A 22,410-nucleotide genomic window follows, 5' to 3' on the forward strand; every position below is an offset into this window, starting at 1 on the left:
TGGTCTGAACAAATTACCTTGGTAACTTAGAGATCTTAGCTACATTCCCCACTTTTGCTGGTGATATGGTGGGAGGGAGGGAAGAGTGCTGTTACTTTCCAGGGAGGAGGAGAAAGGTTAATGTCCAGGTGTAGACCCTTCTGTGAGAACACAGTTCTGACAACAAAGAGTCTGCATCCTTGGCATTACCTCATTTTTTTCCTTCCTTGCAAGACTTACCTTTAGACCTGCATCTGCAAGCTATCTCTTCTTCTCCCCTCAGCCCCAATTCCTTGCACTTTTCCTTAGGCAGGTCACTCAATGTCTTAACTATCTGAATATTCCTTTGTTCTTTCAATATCTATCCATTGCCCAACTGAGATGATCTTTCATAAACAATTTTCTGCTCTCCTTTTAAACATATTGTAGGCCATTTGACCCATTAACTTCCTCTCTGTGTTCGCAGCATCTATTATTTTATTTTGTTTTTCTCCCTTCCCTTTTCCCCCAATTCTAAGATGCTTGCTTATCTTTCACTTAAGTTCTAAAGGGTTGTTCCCGTAACGTTAACTTACCTTTTCTCTCTGGATGCTGTCTGACCCACTGTGTATTTCCAGCATTTTGTGCATTGGTTTGAGACTTACTTTGTACTTTCATGACTGGCTCGACTTGGAATGTTGACAATCCTCCAGCAAGCGATCAAAGACTGCTACAACATCATGACTAGGGCAGAGATAATAAAGACATTTCAGTCCGGGAGGCCATTCACTCCCATAACTGTATGCATTAGAGTTATCTAATTCTATTTCTGTGCTCTTTCTAGTATCTTTCATAGCCCAAATAATATTGGTACAGTGAAATTCCTGCATTCTCATTACTGGGTTGGTACGGTCTTTGTTGGCTTAAAAGTACTTCCAAGTAAGATGGAGTGGCTATTTTAATTTATGACAATCCCTACGTTAACAAACAGCTTTTTCTCAAGCTCAGTGTGTTGAACATAAACGACACCTTTATTAGCCAAAATGATGATTAATACACACTCGCATCCTATAGATGTTGATCTATAGATTTGACCAGTACCCAATACACACTGGTATCCTATAGATGTTGATCTATAGATTTGACCAGTATCTTGTGAACTAACAAGATTTTAATAGGTTTGCTAATGCACACAGGAAAAAGAAACAATTGTGTCATCTTAAGTAGGCACAAAATGATACATCAACAGCCAGATAAGATCCTGCAGAAATAATTAAATTGGACAGACTTCTAAGCACAGATGATTTATCTCTTCACTTGGTATTGGGTCCATAGGCTGAAAAAAAGCTTGGAACATGTACGAAAAAGGGGAACTGGATTTAAATATTCAACTGCAACCATGTGCTTGAAACTCGATATGAAAGAGAGGAAGGAATTTCTTTTCTCACTCTATTCCAATGGGGTATGGTACCACCAGTATCAGCAGCCCCCCAGTACCAGCCCAAGTGCCTGCTGTCCATGTGTGAGCCCAGGCAGTGAGTGTGCTTGCAAGCTCTTTGTTTATATAGGATTAGGCTTGGCTCGGTGTGCCTTCCGCCAATCAGGAGCAGGAATCCTGGCTTTGATAGCCCACAGGTGCTGAAGCAATGGCATCTCAGTTAAGAACAGTTAACAGAGCACTGATGGGAACTGAGCCAGGGACCTTTTGGCCTTTATGGTTCAGTGGTTCACTGACCAGTGCTGTTACCCATCGAACCACTGGAGAGCTGGAGAAAGGAATATCATAACAAACGGGCAATTTCTGTACATTTATCTATTTTTAGTTGGTCAAAAACGAAAGGGATTTAATTAAATGACAAGAAATGAAGTACCTTTAACACATGCAGTAGCGTTAACAAAATACCAAATGTAAAGATGTGTATTTTGCATCCTTAAGAATGCAGAAATTGCCCTTTCACTGTCTCTCTCTCTACAACATTTTACAAAGATTATTTGAAAATCCGTTAGCTCTTTTTAACAAGTTTAGATGATGCCCAATGAAGAATTGCTGTACCTATATCATTACTTGTGCCTTCACAGCAACATGAAGGCATTCTAACTCCATGATTCACTACATCCAGCAAAACAAACTCCCCGCAAACGGGTGGGCGAGGGGGTTGTTTCAAACCGCAATTGAAATTCACAAGAGGCAGCGTCGACTCTGTTTCCCAGAGTTCGGATATGTAGCAGTACGTTGGATGAATGTGCTTTGACACGAGGACAGAATGAAGTCAGGGGTACCGTAAGCACCACCCAGCCTGCTGAGCAATTTAAAGCTACATGGGGAGTGGAAGCTCTCACTTTTCCTTGAAATGCACGCATCTGATCTGATGTGCACGTGCATTCAGAAATGGGAGTCCACAGTATGCGCTATGGAATCGATGAAGAATTCAATGGCAGTATAACTGGAGTCTGCACAACTGCTGTGCACTTAAGATGAACCAGACGATCAGTAGAACTGCACCCGTAGTCGTTTCAGATACGCAGTCTTCCAAGCTGACAAATTTTCACAAACATTTTGTATTTTAGTTCGGATGCACAGCATAAAATGGGCAACGGTCTTATTATCACGTCACTTGACCTTTAAACTTTTGGCAGTTAAGAGAACATGGCTTCGTAAACGTACGCAAATACTGACTGCACTTTGACAAACGAAACGGAAGACTTCCGAGAACAAGAACCTGCCGTCCGCCGGGAGACTTTCCGCCGTTAGGAGATGGACGCCCTCAAAGCCTTGACTCCGCTGGAACTGAGTGTCCGCGACCTCTGCCTCAGCAGCTGCTTTTCGGGAACGTCAAAGCTCTCAAAGAGTGGGTGGTCGACAATGTCCATGGCCTCAGGACGCTCGCCGGGTTCAGGAGAAAGCATTTGCTGCACCATTTCATGCTGTGCCAGAGGGTTTTCAAAAATTCAAAGTTAATTTCCACCTGAGCTCATCAGTTTCGCCTGACTTCCATCATGTTTTATATGCTTTATAAATCACTGGTTAGGCCTCAGCCAGAGTATTGTGCCCAATTCTGGGCACCACACTTTAGAAAGGATGTCAAGGCCTTAAAGAGGGTGCAGAGGAGATTTACTAGAATGGTACCAGGGATGGGGTGGTTTCAGGAGAGACTAGAGAAGCTGGGATTGTTCTCTTTAGGGAAAAGAAGGTTATGGGGAGATTTAAAATTATGAGGAGTTTTGATAAGAGTAGATAGGGAGAAACGGTTTCCACTGGCAGAAGGGTCGGTAATCAGAGGACACAGTTAAAATAATCGGCAAAAAAGTCAGGGGGGAGATGAGAATTTTTCTTAAACTCAGCGAGTTATGATGATCTGGAACACATGGCCTTAAAGGGTATTAATGTGTTCATGATCTATGGAAGCAGATTAAATAGTAACTTTCAAAACAGAATTGGATATAAACTTAAAGGATTTAATGTTGCTTAGCATTCAATTGCCATTTAGAAACATGAATATTCCTCCTCCCAGATTGCTGCTTTGCATCTGACAGCAACTTATGTCAGATATTTGTAGCCATGCACCCTGGCTATGACACATGGCTGATGCTAGGCTTGCACTGCTACAGATGAAGTACAAAAACGTAACTACAGAGCAGCACAACCAGCAGAAATGTGCAAGTGTTGAGCCTGTGAGAATTAAACATTTGCAGCTAAATAACTCCCATTGTGCCCACCATCTGTCAGCCCACTCATTTATTTACGTGGCTCATGTGGTTCCAATGTTGAGAAATTAAGTTTCCGACCAGGGGTTCCCTGACTAATCCTCCCTCTGCCAAAAAGTTCCTATATCCCCTCGAGCAAGGCCCAGTCGACAGAACTGCTAAATAGGCATCAGTATTGCTCAGAAGTCAACAGGAATACTGTGTGAAAAGACTGGGCACCAACTGTAGGAATTACATACTCCTAGCCCATGGACTAATACGGAGGTGGTCACTGCCCATATTACTCATCGTTAAGCATTAAATGTGAGGCGCCTTGGGACGTTTTACTACGTTAAAGGTGCTATATAAATGCAAGTTGTTGTTGAAAGGGACATGTGCCAAGTGACTAGAGATTTTCATCCCACCAGTCCGTGTTGAAATTAAGCTAACTTACAGAAGCTGAAAGGACATAGGGGTAACCACTCTCACTTAGAAACTGGTTCATTCCCCCCACCCCAAATCACTCCTAAGTGAACATATTAATATCAGACATCTATTACAATTAAAAGCTAAATATGATAACACAGTTTTTCATTGAGTAGAATGGGCCTATACTCTGGAGTTTAGATGAATGAGGGGTGATTCTCATTGGAACATATAAGATTCTGAGGGGGCTTGACAGGGTAGATGCTAAGAGGCTGTTTTCCTTGGCTGGAGAGTCTAGAACTAGGGGGCATAGTCTCAGAATAATGGGTCAGCCATTTAGGACTTAAATGAGGAGGAATTTCTTCACTCAGAGGGTTGTGAGTCTTTGGAATTCTCTACCCCAGAGGGCTGTGGATGCTGAGTCATTGAGTATATTCAAGATTGAGATCGATAGATTTTTGGACACTCAGGGAATCAATGGATATGGGGATAGGGCAGGAAAGTGGAGTTGAGGTCGAAGATCAGCCACGATCTTATTGAATGGCGGAGCAGACTCGAGAGGCTGCATGGCCTACTCCTGCTCCTATTTTTTATATTCATGCTCAATGACTTACCTCCTGAAGATATTCCTCAAGAAATAAAGAGGGGAACTTCAAATCCCGAACTCCCGTTAATGTCTGTAAAGGGGAGAGTTAGTCAAGTTAATCCTGAAATTCAGAGATAATTCAATGGGTAAACACTCGCAATCAACACAGGCCATGAAAGCCCCAGATTCTATCCTTGACGTGCACTGAGTTTACTAATGTCAGCCAGGACAACAGTGGGAGAGTTACAGTGGCTTCAAATTTAATGAATGAAAAAGACAGGGCGAAGACAGCCAGCATCTCCGCCTCTTCGTCCCACCTCAGGAAGCAGAGCCTTCAATCACCTCAGCCGTGCTCTCTGCAACTCTCTTACCTCCTTCACTGTCCTGCTTCTCAAAAATGCTTCTCAAAATCCACCTTTTTGGCTTAGCTTTCATTCACCCCTCAACTTTTTCCCCTGTGGCCTGTACCTCTCATTAGGAAGTATTTAGAGCTTACAGCACTGCATGTACTGTATAGGAGTCTACATATGGAGCTATAGAACACATCCACAATCATGAATAACTTTCTACCTTGGTGGGTTAATGTACCAAGTTAGTCCCTAACTGGCCAGTCCACTGATTGTGGATTGATGAACACACAAGTTGCACAGTCTCTAGTGCTTACCGTGACTCTCTCCATTTGCGTGCTGAAGGGATACAACAATTCAAATAGGATCAGGCCCAAAGAAAAGATGTCCACTTTGTGGGAATAAGTGTTTCCAGATATCTACAAGACATAGAGAGATTACACTTGTGCAACTGCAGCGTTTACCAAGCTTACTGGGAAAATATTGTGAATGCACTCACCTGCTCTGGGCTCATGTAGAGTTTAGTGCCCACTTGCCCCGTGTGTCTAGCATGCACCGGCATTGGTGTAAGTATGGATCCCTCCTCTTCCTCTTGGTCCATTGCGGTCACCAGCCCAAAGTCACCCACTTTCACCACATCATCCAATGTAAAGAAAATATTTGAAGGCTTAAAAGGGAAATAAAAAAGGAGCCCATATCAAACAAAAGTGCCTATAAAAGATGGTGATCATGAGGAGAACTATCTTAAACGCAAATAGGACCGTAAACTGAAACAACCCCATTTTCAAAAGTTAAAGGTTTTGTTTTAAATTGCAGTATTTGTATGCGCCATCCAGGTTAATGATGCTTTGCAATGGCACGATACAACTTCTGCATCTGCAAGGACAGGAGTGGAGCTGTTAATCGAGGATTCCAGTGCTCAGCTCCACCGCTAATGAAGCGACCCATGCCAGCCTATAGCAGGACCTGGATACCATCCAGGAATGGGCTGACACGCGATAGACAGCATTCGTGCCACTTGAGTGATGGGTGATGATCATCTCACACAGAAGGAAGCCCAGCCAACTTCCCATGCCCTCCACCGGCAAGTCTACCATCATCAACATCTTGGAGTCACCACTAAGCTGGACCAGGCAAATTAACACCATGACTACAAGAGCATGGCAGAAACCAGGTACTCCGAGTGACTCACCTCCTGACCCCTCAAAGCCTCGCCACCTTCTACAAGGCTCAAGTCAGCTTATTAGTGCTGAATTTAAACACTTGCTTGCAGTACAAAGAAGAGTAATAGGAAGAAAATTACTTGGCCATTGGTAAGTAAAATCACGGTCTATTCAGATCATAGCAACTAAACTACACACATTTGTTGAAACTGTGCAGCAAAGGGAAATATTCTGACTATGGTTAGAACAAGGGAAAGATCTTTACAAGCTCTGTACCAAGTCTAACCCCTTCTATTATGCCACCCCCAAAACAAGCCCCTTTAAAAAGACCTCCTGTGGAAGACTAGGGTCCAGCTTCCCCAGTGGACCCTAAACTCCTTGTGGCACCACAGAATTCCAAAAGCCCTGACCGACAAGCCAGTGCTTACAGCACCAACCAACCAGCTCAAGGAAAGTTTGTTTGAAGAAACAAAACACAAAAGTCGAGTGAAAATGCAGGTCATCAGAAATCAAACAACCATTCTTGATTCAGTTTTATAGCCACCGCACAGGGGACAAAAAGGTTCTTTTTGGGTGTGTATGAAGACACGAACTTTAAAGTTCTGCAGAAGTAGAGCAATGGGAAAGTGCATGTGCTTAACAGAACCTTGAATACCCCACTCACTCTTTAAAATTTAATTCCCAAAGCTCTTAAGCTCACGTCATTTACTTTTCTATTTTGCTGCTGAAAGAAAGCACCTGTAACCAGAAAACAATTGCTCAAGTTCATGATCATCCCAAACCCCAACTCACTCTTCGATTTAAAACTCCACCTATAGCCTAATGAACGGCACAGCAGGAAACAAGGTAGGGTGGCTGAATATAGTTCAAAAATGGAAAGAGCCAGTATTTAAGATAGTCAATAATGAATCAAATAAGGAATTAAGGAGAAACTTCTTTACTCAGAGAGTGGAACTCAGTACTACAACGATTAGTTGAAGCAAATAGCATAGAACCATTTAAGGGGAAGCTAAACACATGAGGGAGAAAGGAATAGAAGGATATGCTGGTAGAGTTGGATGAAGTAGGGTGGGAGGAGGCTCGTGTGGAGCATAAACACCAGCTTAGACCAGTTGGGCTGAATGGCCTGTTTCTGTGCTGTACATTCTAAGTAAGAAAGAGAAAGAGGGCTTTAACCCTTAGAGACAGGCCACAAGGGAATAGAATTATGCAAAGGTTTCCAGTCTGATTGGGTGGGATAAGGAGGAAGGTTTCTTTAAAAAAGAATCTACATTCTACACTGGAAGGCACAGTTGTGAACTCATTAACTTGTTCTGCCGGGGTCCATCAGAAAATACCATAACATAGATCCACATCTCTTTCTGTACACTAGTTTGATATTATCTAGCAGAAAGTACACCAACACTTCCCAAACAATGGTTTACCAAAATAAAGTTATTAGTAGTGTAATTCAGACACAAATATGACACGAATAAAAATTAAAATATAAAGTGCATTTCCATATGCTCCTCATGCATAGAAATGCCAGAGGACTTGTGAGGGCATTGGACACCAGGGAAGAGTGAGGAAAGATTAGGAAGAGGTAGAGGCATGAACAGAGTCTGAAGGGAGAGAGGTGACAAGGTAGAGGTACTTGGGGCCGGGGGGGGGGGGGGGGGGGGGGAAGGAGCACTGCCATATGTTTATTATGAGAGTAGTTAATGCTGCTCCTCTCTAAGGGAGCAATACGGATGGGAGACAAGTGCCCATAGCAGAGGGCTGTTATTAAGCTTATATACCGATACACTGTAGGATAAATCATATTTAAGCCAACATACTTCAGTGTTATGTTAGACAACATCATACAGAACATGAATATTGCAAAAAACATCCCAAAGCACTTGACCAGGGAAGTAAAGGCCATGGAGGGTTAAACAAAAATGGACAAAGAATAAGACCTGGGAGAAGACTTAGGGGAGCCAAGTGAGGTGCCTTGGGATGTTTTTCAACATTAAAAGGTGCTATATGAATGCAAGTTTTTGTTGTAGCTAACCAAAGATGTGGTTAAACAGATAGTTGAGAGAAAATGAGTTAGTGTTTATATAGCACCTTATTACACCCTCCCCATGACCCAGCCAACAAATTACTTATGAAACGCAATAAAAGGAAAATTCAGCAACTAAATTGTGATTATGAATGAATAGTTCACCTGCTTCTGGCAGTTTTGATCGAGGGAAGAACGTAAGCTAGAATTTTGTTTTATTATTCGTTCATGGGATGTGGGCGTCGCTGGCTACATCAGAGATATTGCCTAGCTCTTCTTTGAACAGTGCCTTGGGATCCTTTATGTCCACCTGAACAGGCTGACAGGACCTTTGTTTAACATCTAACTCAAAATATGGCACCTGTAATAATATTGCTGAGGCTTTTTAAGAGAAAGAGGCAGCCAACTGTAGGGGTTTAAGAGAATTTGAGAGTTCAGTGCCAAGACGATGGATTGGATTGGTGGGGGAAAATTCAAATTTTTTGGGATGAAGGTGTCGCTGGCTAGACTGGCATTTATTGCCCAGCTCTAGTTGCCTTTGAGAAGGTGGTAGAAGGGCCTTCTTCTGGAACGACTGCACATACAATTCTTGTACATTACTCAAATTTTCAAACTAAATTGCAAGTTTAAGACAAGTGGATATGGGCTCAAACTGGTAAAAGGGGAAACTTGGGTGCGAGGTCAGGACACTCTTTGCACAAAGCAATGAAACAGGCTTCCAGATAGAGTCGCAGAGGCAAAAACCCTGGAAATATCCAACTACTGGATGCCTCACTGGGGGTCCTTCCTGGATTCATAAATTAAAATGAGCCAAATGGCCTTCTCATCCCTCTATACATCTCGGATCACCTTAACTTGATTCCATCAGTAACATCACCGTTGACAGATCTGTAACCACCAGCACTTCACATCAATGTTGTACAGTTCAAAAAGCTCTCTCCAGACAGAACACATATTTGGAAGTCTAAAATCTATAACTATTGCTCCCTACACTCCACTACCCCCTTTGTTTAGTTCAGTTTTATTAAGGAAATCAATTGCCTTCCAGTCACCGGGGGTCTACACCTGAAACGTTAACCTGTCTTTTCTATATTTTCACATTTAAATGCTAAGAGACGTGCTGTGAATTTCCAGCATTTCTGTTTTTAAAGTTGTATCGCTAAGCATTTTTCCACAAGTACACAGCATGAAAAGTTCACATGCCCACCCTTCATTGACGTCCTAGTGACAACACTGTGGCATATTTTATAATACCTTAAGATCCCTGTGCATTAATCCTTTGGTGTGCAAGAAGCAGACAGCATTAGCCATCTGTAAAAATATCCTTAGACATTCAGTTCGGTCTCTGTCCTCCATCTCGCATCGGCCACTCATCCAGTCTTTCAGAGTCTCTTTCCTGCAGAGCTGCATTTGAATGTACAAGTAAACTTTAGGGGAGTTCTGTTTAGATTTCTCCTCGGGGGCTTTATGCAGGCCCAGATTCAACGAGGTGGGTCTTGGCGGAGACCGTGATAAAGTACTGCTGGCGGGTGGCTCCTCAGTTCTACCGGTTGTCTCTACCCTTGAGGTGGTGGTTTGTTTCCCGCCACTGCTTGCACTGTGGCACGACAGCCCCGGGCCTGGATCGTTCTCCGATACCCTGTCGCACCTGGAATCTTCAAACACCACATCAAAGGACGCGGTTCTGTCCTCGCTCACGAGAGGTCCGACAGTTGAAGGGAATAATTCAAAGGAATGTGCCATGTCAGAATTGCCCTCACTTTCACACTCAGACGGCAGACTATCTCGGCCGTACAGGCAGTGCCCCACAGGCTGGCTGCTGCCTGAGGAAAGGTCTAGACACACGCATGACTCAGACGAAGAAGGCTGACCAGCAGCAATGACAGAGTAGGAGCTGAACTTCACTGAAGACATAGAACTCCCTGCACAGTTGCCCAGAATTGAAGGCTTCGGTCGGTTAATGGAGGGAACTCCTGGAGAACTCACAGGCCATTCAGTTCTGGGAAAATTAAAGCAAAATAGAATGAAACCCAAGATCAACAGGCCTGGAGATAAATCATGCCACAGCTTTATGCAAAAATAACATTTTCCACTGTATATGTGCACAGGAAGGAATTTATAATGGAAAAAAATTGAGATTATAAAGTGAGACAAAAACAGGAGAAAGAAAAGTTTTGTAGACCATATGGGTATGTAAGATTACATAGATATAAATAACCTGTACTTGGAGATGATAGAAAGCTAGAAGACAGTGAATTCTAAAGGATAGCAAAAATTGCAAAAGGATTTAGATAAATTAAGATGAATGGGCAGAACACTGATGGATGTAGCTTAACACAACGAAGTGTGAAACAGTTCACTTTGGACACAAGGTAGATAGGATTACAGTCTAAATAGGGAAGTACTTGGGGGCAGGTGAACAAATTATTAAACGGCTGCTTGTAGATGGAAAAAAAACAGCCAATCACCAAGTCCAGAAGCAAAGACTTGCTACTGCTGTTATAAAAAGCATTAGGAAGACAACATTTGTCATATTAGGTTGAGTTTTGGATATCTCTACTGAAGGAGGATATGCTGGTCTTGGAGAAAGTCCAGTGATGATTCACCAAAAGGGTACCTGGGATGAAGACACTGAACTATGATGAGACACTGGGTAAACTTGGGTTAGGTTCCTTAGGCAAGAGGTGGAGATCTGATCAAGGGGTTTAAAAAAATGACGGCAATTGACAGATTAGGTCAGGAATGACTCTTCTCCAGTCGGGGAACTCAGTTCAAGGGGCTTTAACCTCAGAATTCAAGCTAAGCCAATGAAAAGCAAATTCAGGAAAAGCCTCATCACACAGTGAGGCCAAGAGTGTAGAACACTGCCCAGAAGGCCGCAGATGCAGAATTAATTAAGGTGCTTGAAAGGGAGACACATTTATTTGGGAAGTCAGGGTATTAAAAGGAATATAAAGCAGGAAATTGGGACTGAAAAAAAGAGCTGCAACGGCTAGTTAAAACAGCAGAACAGGTAGATGGGCTAAACACTCTCCTTCTGTTTTATTGGTCTGTGATTGAGATTGTACAAATCTATCACCCTGGGTGTGAGTCATGTAACAAATGCTAGTCTGTTCTGGTCTGCTTGCTAACCGTTCGATGCTAGCATTGCAGCAAATGTTTCTTTTTTGCGCTTTACCCTTCATCTTTCAGCAGCTGCTCATCCATCTCCTCCTGCCAGCCCTCGGGTGGTGCCTCCAGCCAGGCGTTGAAATAGCGGACGATCCCTGAATGTTCAAGTTTAGCCAGCGCCTTCACCTCCCGCATCACCTTCTCGCGCGCTTGATCACTGTGGAATTATGAACAGTTATAAGATTGGAGACAATTCCACAGCCAAAAACACTACCCTCCTCCCTCCCCCCACCAGCCCCCCCCCAAATTAACGCACAAACAAAAAGACTGGCTTTATTATATCACTTGGGTTTGAGTCGCAGAATTGTGAACCTTCCAGACAGAACACACGAGATCAGGATTTTTCTTTAAAAGAACGTGGTTCAGAGAAACCTGCTTTAATTCAGTCTCAGGATGTGGGAATCACTGGCATGGCTGGCATTTATTGCCCATCCCTTGTAGCCTAGTTGTATAACCAAGTGGCTTGCCAGTTAAGAGTCAACCACGAGTTACATATAGACCAAACCGGATAAGGACGGCAGGTTTCTTTCCCTAAAAGGACATCAGTGAACCATTTGGGTTTTTACGATAATCTGCCAGCTTCATGGTCACTTTTACTGATATCAGCTCTTTATTTCCAGGTTTTTAAAAACTGAATTCAGCCCTTAGGGGACACTTTAAAAACTGTACAATGGTATTGTATTCATATTGTATGGCACAATGTGCAGACACACGACTGGCTAAAAGCCCTCTCAACTCGAGCATGGGTTTGAAAGGACTCCCTACCAACTGCCTCAGCGTATAATGAAAACGCAGCAGTTCAATCAGCATCAGGAAGAGAAAGAGACAACATTTTGGGTAGGACCCGCGATCTCAGACATGAATGACACAGTTTGGTGGCCAGCCCTTTCAGGCCTTCAAAACCCAAACAAGTATTAGAGTGGAGTAAGAATGAACTACAGAAACAGCCATCGATGCGGACTGATGATAGCTCACTCAGCTACTCTTACCGCGCTGTCTTGCACCTGGCAACAATCCCAAACCAGTAGGCAAAATGAAGGCACTTCTGAAGTCTATTAGATCACAGGCCCAACAGAGAATTTAGAGTCGCTCTTACTTTGACTCCAGAGGAACTCGTATTCTTCAAGGCGAGTCTTCCTGGTGATTCCGGTGAGCTTACGTTGGGGTGCCACTGGGTGAGACCCTGACGTGATGGGAACTGGCGATGCAAACACTCTAAGGCTAATACCTTCTAAAGTACTTACACGTGCAAATATTCTTCCTAAATACTCTGTTGAAGCAGGTTGTCTGAGACTCTGCTTACTGAGAAACCCTTTGAAACAAGGAAACTTCACAAACAATTGCTCACCGATTCGGGAGTCGAATCCTCTTGATGGCATAATTACAGTCGTCAACTTTATTTTTTGCCTCAAACACGACACCGAACCCTCCACGTCCAAGACACTGAACCAATTCAAAGTCAGTAAGACATCTGAAAGAATGATTTCTGCATTATTGACACCACTTACATGGATGCTTCATAAGTGCCTGTTACAAAGACCAAAATACTGGAGGCCCCAAAATTATAAAACCTCTAAATTTAGTGTCTGCAAAAAAAAAGTCCTGAATTTTAAAAAAATCTGAAACAGAGGAACAGGGGTAGGCCATTTAGCCCCTCGAGCCTGCTCCGCCATTCAGTTAGGTCATGGCTGATCTGTACCTCAACTCCATATCCCTTGATATCCTTACCTAGCAAAAATCTGTCGATCTCAAGTTCTGAAACCTCCAATTGTCAAAGCATCTGTAGCCTTTTACGAGAACAGAGTTGCAGATTTCTACCACCCTTTGTGTGAAATGCTTCTTGATTTTTCTCCCGAAAGGCCTGGCTCTAATTTTAAGATTATGCCCCCTTATTCTGGATTCCCCCACCAAAAGAAATAACTTCTCTGTATCTACTCTATCGAATCCTTTTATTATTTTAAATACTTCGATTAGATCACCCTTCAAGCTTCTAAATTCAAGGGAATACAAGCCAAGTTTATGCAACCTGTCCTCATAATTTAACCCTTTAACCCCTGGTATCGTTTGATTGCAAATCAGTAAAAGCACCATTTATAAATAACATTCTGGACATCAGGGCACAGAAGCAACTATCTGACAAGAGTCCAGCTGAACTAATCCATATTTCCCAACTTGGGAGACAAATGTCTATTACTTGAGAAAGGCCCATTTACTGCCCCTTAGTTTGGGAGGGTGTGGGGAGGAAATTATTAAAGGTACTTCCTAGAGAGTGCAACAATTTATTTTTTTGACTGATCTTTATATTGTAGTATGGGAAAAGAAGAGTAGAGAGAGATAGTATAGGACGGTCAAACACCTAAGGGAAGTAAATATTAGGGTTATGACTCAGAATACAATAGTAGGACCACAAGATCATCATTTGGACAGGGAGCGCAACACACTCTTGACAACAGTTGGGATTTACAGATCTTAAGTCAGGTGAGCCATCAAAGTGACAGTGGGGAAGTTATCCCAGGCCACGCCTAATGCCTCCAGCTGCCAAGTGTGCAGGAGCACTGGCAGATGTGTGGCAACAAGTCAGCTGCTCAGCTTTCGTTGGCTGACAAATGGGAGACTGGGGAGAGGGAGGGGGAGGGAGAAAAGGTAAAAATTTGGAAAGAGGCAAGACAGGCGAGGGGAGTACAAAATCTGAACATCAGTAAACAAATCAATCCACAAGACACACACATCTGCAGTGCAGTACACGTTCACGGAAAATAAATTTAAGGGAAGGCAAGGAGAAACAAGCTTTTATTTATACAGCAGCTTATCACATCCTTCAAACATTCCAAAGAACTTCATACACAACAAATTACTTCGAAGTGTATTAACTTACAGAGCCATTGTGCATACACCAAGACTTGGAAAGAGGCAAGACAGGAGAGAGGATAAACTAATCAGTTAATAAAACTAAAAATATCAAGCGAATAAAACTTTAACTAATTAAACATATAAAACAAGGTTAGACAGGGATATGGTGTGTTGTAATTGCAGCATCCTGGAGTTGGTGGAGACCAGCAAGATCCCGAGCAACCATATCTGCATTAAGTGATTGTAACTCGAGGAACTTCGCCTCAGAGTTGTTGGGCTGGATCCAGGAGGCAGTCACACTCTTTAGGTTAGGTAGTAGTTTAGATTTGGTCAGTGGTCAGGGACAGGAGGATGTGACTGCGAGTCAGGCAGGTATGGAGACCCAGGATACAGTGATGGAGGAGCCTCAGCCTTTGACCTTGTCCAACAGGCACGAGGTACCTGCTACCTGTGTGGATGAGAACAAAGACTGCAGGGAGGATGGGCAAACTGACCATGGCACCGTGGTATAGGAGGCCATTCAAGTGGGGGCGGTAAAAAGGAATGTGGTCGTATAGTCAGGGGGGGAAGATATTGTTCTCTGCAGCCACGACCAGGAGTCCCTAAGTCTGTGTTGCCTGCCTGGTGCCAGGGTTAAGGATATCTCCTCGCGGCTGGAGAAGAACATGGAGCACGAAGGGGAGGATCCAGTTGTCGTGGCCCACATAGGAACCAACGACATTAGGTAGAATTAGAAGGGAGTTTTTTTAAAAATTTGTTCATGGGATGTGGGCGTCGCTGGCGAGGGCAGCATTTATTGCCCATCCCTAATTGCCCTTGAGAAGGTGATGGTGAGCCGCCTTCTTGAACCGCTGCAGTCTGTGCGGTGAAGGTTTTCCCACAGTTTGAAGAGCTAGGGTCCAAATTAATAAGCAGAACCTCAAAAGGTAATAATCTCTGGATTACTACCTGAACCACATGCAAATTGGCATAGGGATAAACAGATCAGAGTTAAATGCGTGGCTCGACGAGTGGTGGGAGACAGGGGTTTCAATTCATGGGGCACTAGCACCAGTATTGGGAAAAGAGGGAACTGTTCCATTGGGATGGGCTTGACTTAAACTGGGCTGGGACCAGTGTCCTGGTAAATCGAATAACTACGGCGGTAGATAGGGGTTCAGGTGAGGGTAAATTTATAAATCTAAAGCGAAGTCAAGGCCATAGAGCAGTGTAGTGATTTGGGTAAAGATAAGCAGTGTGTATCAGGAAGGGACAGAAGTTTAATAGTAATAGTGCAGCGAATAAGGACAAATCAGGGAAAAATAGTAAGAAGTTAAATTAAAAGCACTTTATCTGACTGCACAAAGCAGTCGTAACAAGACAGACGAATTAAAAGGCACAAGTAGAGATAAATGGGTTTGATATAGTAGCCATTACTGACACATGGTTGCAAGGTGACCAAGATTGGGAACTAAATATTCCAGGGTACTTGAATCTTAGAAAAGATAGGCAAAATGGAAAAGGGGGTGGAGGGAGCCCTGATAATAAAGGATGACATAAAGACAGTAGTGAGAAAGGATCTTGGCCCGGAAAATCAGGAAATAGAATCAGTATGGGTGGAGATAAGAAATAACAAGGGGCAGAAAACACTGGTGGGAGTATCTTATAGGACCCTTACTAGTGGGCAGAGTATTAATCAAGAGTATAAATCAGGAAATTAGAGGAGCAAGTAACAAGGGTAAATAATAATCATGGGGGAACTTTGATATTCATATAGAAACCAAATTGGCAAAAGTAATGTGGAGGACGAGTTCATGGAATGCATTCAAGACAGTTTCCTAGAACAATACATCGGGGAACCAACCAGGGAACCAGGTGGGTTGGCTAAGGTTGATTGGGAAATTAGATTAAAAGATATGACAGTAGATAAGCAATGGCGAACATTTAAAGAAATATTTCATAATTCACAAATAAACATTCCATTGAAGAATAAAAACGCCACAGGAAAAGCGATCCATCCGTGGCTAACTAAAGAAGGATAGTGTTAGACTAAAAGAAGAGGATTATAATGTGGCCAAGAAGGGTAGTAAACCTAAGGATTGGGAGAGATTTAGAGACCAGCAAAGGATGACCAAAAAAATTGATCAAGAGGGAGGAAATAGAATGAGGGTAAACTAGCAAGAAATATTGAAACAAATTGTAAGAGCTTCTACAAGAATATAAAAAGGAAGAGTAGCGAAAGTAAGCGTGGGCCCCTTAAAGGCAGAGTCAGGAGAAATCATAATGGGGAATAAGAAAATGTCACAGACGTTAAACAAATATTTTGTATCTATCTTCACAGTAGAAGACAAAAAACATACCGGAAATAGTGGGGAACCAAGGGTCTAAAGAAAAAGTGCTGGAGAAATTAATGGGATTAAAAGCCAACAAATCCCCTGGACCTGATGGCCTACATCCTAGGGTTTTAAAAAGAGGTGGCTGCAGAGATAGTGAATGCTTTGGTCGTGATCTTCCAAAATTCCCTAGATTCTAGAACGGTCCCAGTGGATTGGAAAGTAGTAAATGTAACCCCGCTATTCAAGAAAGGAGGGAGAGAGAAAATAGGGAATCACAGGCCAGTTAGCCCGACATCAGTAGTCTGGAAAATACTGGAATTATTATTAAGGATGTGGTAACAGGCAGTTAGAAAATCAAAGGCAGAGTCAACATGGTTTTATGAAAGGGAAAGTGTTTGACAAATCTATTAGAGTTTTTTGAGGATGTAACTAACAGGGTAGGTAAAGTGAATGTAGTATATTTGGCTTTTCAAAAGGCATTCGATAAGGTATCACACAAAAGGTTATTACACAAGATATGGGCTCATGGGGTTGGAGGTAATATATTAACATGGATTGAGGATAGGTTAACTGACAGAAAACAGAGTAGGAATAAATGGGTCATTTTCAGGTTGGCAGGCTGTAACTAGTGGGGTGCCACAGGGATCAGTGCTTGGGCCTCAGCTATTTACAATCTATATTAAATGACTTAGATGAGGAGACCGAGTGTAATGTATCCAAGTTTGCTGACGATACAAAGCTAGGTGGGAAAGTAAGCAGTGAGGAGGACGCAAAGAGGCTGTAAAGGGATATAGACAGGTTAAGTGAGTGGGCAAGAAGATGGCAGATGGATTATAATGTTGGTAAATGTTAGAAAAACAGAATATTTTTTTAAATGGTGAGAAACTAATAAATGTTGGTTTTCAGAGGAATTTGAGTGTCCTCGTACACAAAACACAAAGTTAACATGCAGGTACAGCAGGTAATTAGGAAGGCAAATGGTATGTTGGCCTTTACTGCAAGGGGTTTAAGAGTACAAGAGTAAGGAAGTCTTGCTGCAATTGTACAGGGCTTTGGTGAGACTACACCTGGAGTACTGTGTACAGTTTTGGTCTCCTTATCTAAGGAAGGATATACTTGCCTTAGAGGCGATGCAACAAAGATTCACTAGATTAATTCCTGGGATGAGAGGGTTGTCCTATGAGGAGAGATCGAGTAGAATGGGCCTATACTCTCTGGAGTTTAGAAGAATGAGAGGTGATCTCCTTGAAACATACAACATTCTGAGAGGGCTTGACAGGGTAAATGCTGAGAGGCTGTTTCCCCTGGCTGGAGAGTCTAGAACTAGGCGGCATACTCTTAGAATAAGGGGACAGCTATTTCGGACTGAGATGAGAAATTTCTTCACTCAGAGGGTTGTGAATCTTTGGAATTCTCTACCCCAGAGGGCTGTGGATGCTCAATCGTTGAATATATACAAGGCTGAGATCGATAGATTTTTGGGCTCTAGGGGAATCAAGGGATATGGGGATCGGGCGGGAAAGTGGAGTTGCGATTAAAGATCAGCCACGATCTTATTGAATGGCGGAGCAGGCTCGAGGGGCCGTATGGCCTAATCCTACTCCTGTTTCTTCTGCTTCTTATGTTACTCCACAAGTAGCAGCAAGATGAACAACCACTGAATTTTTTTTTGGTGGTGTTGGTTTAAAAAACATTGGCTAAGACGGAACTCGTTACATAGAGTCTACAGCACAGAAACAGGCCATTCGGCCTAACATGAATAAGTCAGGTTTTTTGCTGCACGAGCATCTAACCCAATCAGCATATCCTTCTTCTTCTTCCCTCATGTTTATCTAGCTTCCCTTAAATGCATCTATGCTAGTCGCCTCAACTACTCCGTGTGGTACCGAGCTCACATTCTTACCACTCTCTGGGTAAAGAAGCTCCTCCTGAATTCCCTATTAGATTTATTTGTGACTATGTTCGTCAAATAGTGCACACGGTATATTTAACACCCAACTGAACTGCAGGAACAAGCAGACTGGGGTCTTGGTTTGAAGTTTGATTCAAAGGTTTGCACCAGGCTTGGGCTGATAAGTGGCAAGTAGCATTCGTGCCAAACAAGTGCCAGGCAATGACCATCTCCAAAAAGAGAGAGTCTAACCACCTCCCCTTGACATTCAATGGCATTACCATCGCCGAATCCCCCACCATCAACATCCTGGGGGTCACCATTGTCCAGAAACTTAACTGGACCAGCCACATAAATACTGTGGCTACAAGAGCAGGTCAGGGGCTGGGTATTCTGCAGCAAGTTACTCACCTCCTGTCTCCCCAAAACCTTTCCACCATATACAAGGCACAAGTCAGGAGAGTGATGGAATACTCTCCACTTGCCTGAATGAGTGCAGCTCCAACAACACTCAAGAAGCTCGACACCATCCAGGACAAAGCAGCCCGCTTGATTGGCAACCCATCCACCACCCTAAACATTCATTCCCTTCACCACCGGCGCACAGTGGCTGCAGTGTGTACCATCCACAGGATGCACTGCAGCAACTCGCCAAGGCTTCTTCGACAGCACCTCCCAAACCCGCGACCTCTACCACCTAGAAGGACAAGGGCAGCAGGTACATGGGAACACCACCACCTGCACGTTCCCCTCCAAGTAACACACCATCCCGACTTGGAAATATATCGCCGTTCCTTCATCATCGCTGGGTCAAAATCCTGGAACTCCCTTCCTAACAGCACTGTGGGAGAACCTTCACCACACGGACTGCAGCAGTTCAAGAAGGCGGCTCGCCACCACCTTCTCAAGGGCAATTAGGGATGGGCAATAAATGCTGGCCTTGCCAGCGACGCCCACAGCCCATGAATGAATTTTTAAAAACTCCGATAATGCAGCACTTCCTCTGTACTGCACTGAAGTGTCAGCTATGTTTTCGTGTGCTCAAGTCTTGGGAGTGGAGCTAGAAGCGAAAATGCTCTGATTCTGAGGGAAAAGGCAATCGCCAGAAGCAGATCCAAATTAGTATTCCAGTATCAAAAAAGGGGGGCAACTTGGTGGCAACAGCTCAGCTAGACATCCCGGCCTATTCTTGCTCCGGGAAGAATTCATTACAATACATACGTACCTCCAGACGCAAGCCACACTAATGTACAATGAAGTTCAATTTTGCTTGCATTTACCTGGACACGTAGTCAGTTGTCCCAGAGGAATTTCCCAGCTCAACTGTTGCTTCTTCTACAGCTGCATCGGTCGTGCTGTCAGTCTGACACAGTGACTCGGACTCCTTTCTTTGCTGCACAGAGCAGACAACAAACTCAGACTGGTGCGTTAAATCAACCATCACCCTACAGAACAAGAGCTACGGAGGACTGAAGAGGTGATTGGGCAATCCTAGTGGGACAACCGCACTTGTAGGGGGTCTATACAGAAGCCAGAACTACAGCGCTGTACCCCAAGTACACGATCGCCAATGCCAGCGAGTGAAGCACTCCTTGCAAACGGGACGCATAGTTCAGCTTGTAGTAAAGTTATAAAGGGGAGGGTTGCATGGATATAAAGGCCTCAACATTACTGATTTGTCAAAGTGACATCTCGGCTGTGCCTTTGATAAACTACATGCGGCTGTATTTTCTTTGTACTAGTCAACTGTCTGCTGCTGCAGCTCACCGCACAGCTAGCTCCCGACAACGACGCTGCCGTGGAAAGCTGCCGACGTCTCCCCACAGCCACTCATTCACCACCCAGCCACAGATACCATCAATAGAGAGGCAGGTTTGGGTAGGAGAGAAAATATGGGCGGGAAATTAAAAGGCAAAACTTCTCCAAATTCTCTCCTGTGTCTCTGTTCACAAGTTGCTTGGGCGTGGACCCAGGTACACTTCAGGTCCTGTTTTGAAGGAGCTCTCCTGTAAAGCATGAATGCTGGGATAGTTCAAACAGCATTCAACAACAACAGCTTGCATTTATACAGTGCCTTTAATGTAGTAAAACATCACAAGGCGCTTCACAGGAACGCTTATCAGACGACAAATATTAGGACAGGCGACCAAAAGATTGGTCAAAGAGGTAGGTTTTAAGGAGCGTCTCAAAGGGGTTTAGGGAGGGAATTTCAGAGCTAAGGGCCCCAAGCAGCTGAAGGCACAGCCGCCAATGGTGGGGTGATGAAAATCAGGGATGCGCAAGAGGTCAGAATTGGATGAGCTCAGAGATCCCTGAGGGTTGTAGGGCTGGAGGAGGTCACAGAGATAGGGAAGGGGCTAGGCCACGTCGGCGGGTAGAGGGCCAAACCCAAGCACCAGCCGCACGACACCCACACAGACCAAGAACGAAGGGAGTCAAAAAGAATCCATTCAAGTTTTTGATTCTCCCCTCCCCCCAATCATTGAAATTATTTTTCAATAAGAACTTTCAAAGATGTCTCTGTAGGACTAGAACCTCATGCATTCTCAACAACCTACCAACTTACCTTGACTGAGCCGTTCATTTTTTTAAAAAAAAGTGATAAAATGGTTTTCCAGAAGTAACTAGCGGCAACTGGCTACAGACAGAATCCAGAAATTACTTAAGAGGGGTCGCATTGGGAACAGTAAGAATACTTTTCAATGACTGTGGATTCTATACAATAGGGTTGGATGCACTAGCATGCTAGACCTGAATATAAAACAGTAAATACTTATCCAGAGCGGACTAGTCCGTGAGTTAACTAAAAGCCAAATATTTTTGGAAGGTTTACAAACAGATTCACTTGCAGCACGTACTCTGTCTGAAGCCGGGTGCCGGATGAGCTTGCGAACGATGTAGGTGGTTGCAAGGACACAGAAGAGGATGGTACCAGCAATTTCCCTCCACCACTCCAGCAGAAGGACAGGGTCTTTCCTTTTGACTTTCTTCTTCATCCTCGAGGAGTCGAAGAGTCTGATGGAAATCTGGGTGTCGCGCTTGCTTCTCTCTTTCCCGTAGTAAGGCAGATAAAAACCACTGTCTGGCAACACAAACAGAAAGGCGTTCATCGGGTAGAGTAACTTAAACTCGAGCTCATCCAAAACTCTGCTGCCCGTATCCTAACTCACACCAAGTCCCATTCACCCATCACCCCGTGCTCCCTGACCTACACTGGCTCCCAGTCCAGCAACACCTCAATTTTAAAGTGTTCAAATCCCTCAATGACCTCGCTCGCCCCACCCTACACCTCTGTCACCTCCTCCAGCCCTACAACCCTCCGAGATCTCTGCACTCCCGCAATTCTGGCCTCTCGCGCAGCTCCGATTTTCATCGCTCCACCGTTGGCAGCCGTGCCTTCAGCTATCTAGGCCCTAAGCTCTGGAATCCCCTTCCTAAACCTCTCAGCCTCTCTACCTCTCTCTCCTCCTTTAAGGCACTCTTAAAACCTACCTCTTTGACCAAGCTTTTAGTCACCTGTCCTAATATCTCCTTACGTGGCCCAGTGTCAAATTTTGTTTGATAATGCTCCAATGAAGCACCTTGGGACATTTTACTACGTTAAAGGCGCTATATAAATGCAAGGTGTTGTTGTTAAAGCATTCATATTGTGCTTGTGAACCACAGAAAATTTATGGCACAGGAGGCGGCCATTCGGCCCACCGAAAATGAGCCACCCAGCCTAATCCCACTTTCTGTAGAACTGCAGAGGTTTACCACACAGGAGGCCATTCAGCCCATTGTGTCTGTGCTGCCTCTTTGCTACAGCAATTCAAAAGTAATCCCACTGCCCTGCTCTCCCCATTGTCCTGTACCTTCCTCTGCTTCCACTATTCCCCTAAAAGAAGCAATGGTCTTAACCAATTCCTGTGGGAAAGCATTCTGTAATCCAAAGAAATTCCTCCTAGCCCCCTCTCCTCCCTCAGTTAAGGGCTTTAAACTGATGACCCCTCACCA

At 43.9% G+C, this 22,410-nt stretch overlaps 1 protein-coding gene across 1 annotated transcript in view; it reads right to left on the bottom strand.

The window, feature by feature from the left end:
* Positions 1-966: 966 nt before the first annotated feature.
* The window catches only part of eif2ak3 (eukaryotic translation initiation factor 2-alpha kinase 3), a 63,517-nt gene continuing 42,073 nt past the window's right edge, over positions 967-22,410 (bottom strand). Inside the window, exons 9-17 of the mRNA XM_067981901.1 lie at positions 21,273-21,496; positions 19,695-19,807; positions 12,707-12,829; positions 11,366-11,515; positions 9,442-10,186; positions 5,501-5,668; positions 5,319-5,420; positions 4,683-4,745; positions 967-2,883 (exon numbers count right to left, since the gene is read on the bottom strand). Of these exons, the coding sequence (XP_067838002.1) occupies positions 2,707-2,883; positions 4,683-4,745; positions 5,319-5,420; positions 5,501-5,668; positions 9,442-10,186; positions 11,366-11,515; positions 12,707-12,829; positions 19,695-19,807; positions 21,273-21,496 (1,865 nt within the window). The 3' untranslated portion in view covers positions 967-2,706. The remainder of the gene's footprint in view (positions 2,884-4,682; positions 4,746-5,318; positions 5,421-5,500; positions 5,669-9,441; positions 10,187-11,365; positions 11,516-12,706; positions 12,830-19,694; positions 19,808-21,272; positions 21,497-22,410) is intronic.

Source organism: Heptranchias perlo, chromosome 1, assembly GCF_035084215.1.
Source record: "Heptranchias perlo isolate sHepPer1 chromosome 1, sHepPer1.hap1, whole genome shotgun sequence".
NCBI classification, from domain to species: Eukaryota; Metazoa; Chordata; class Chondrichthyes; order Hexanchiformes; family Hexanchidae; genus Heptranchias; species Heptranchias perlo.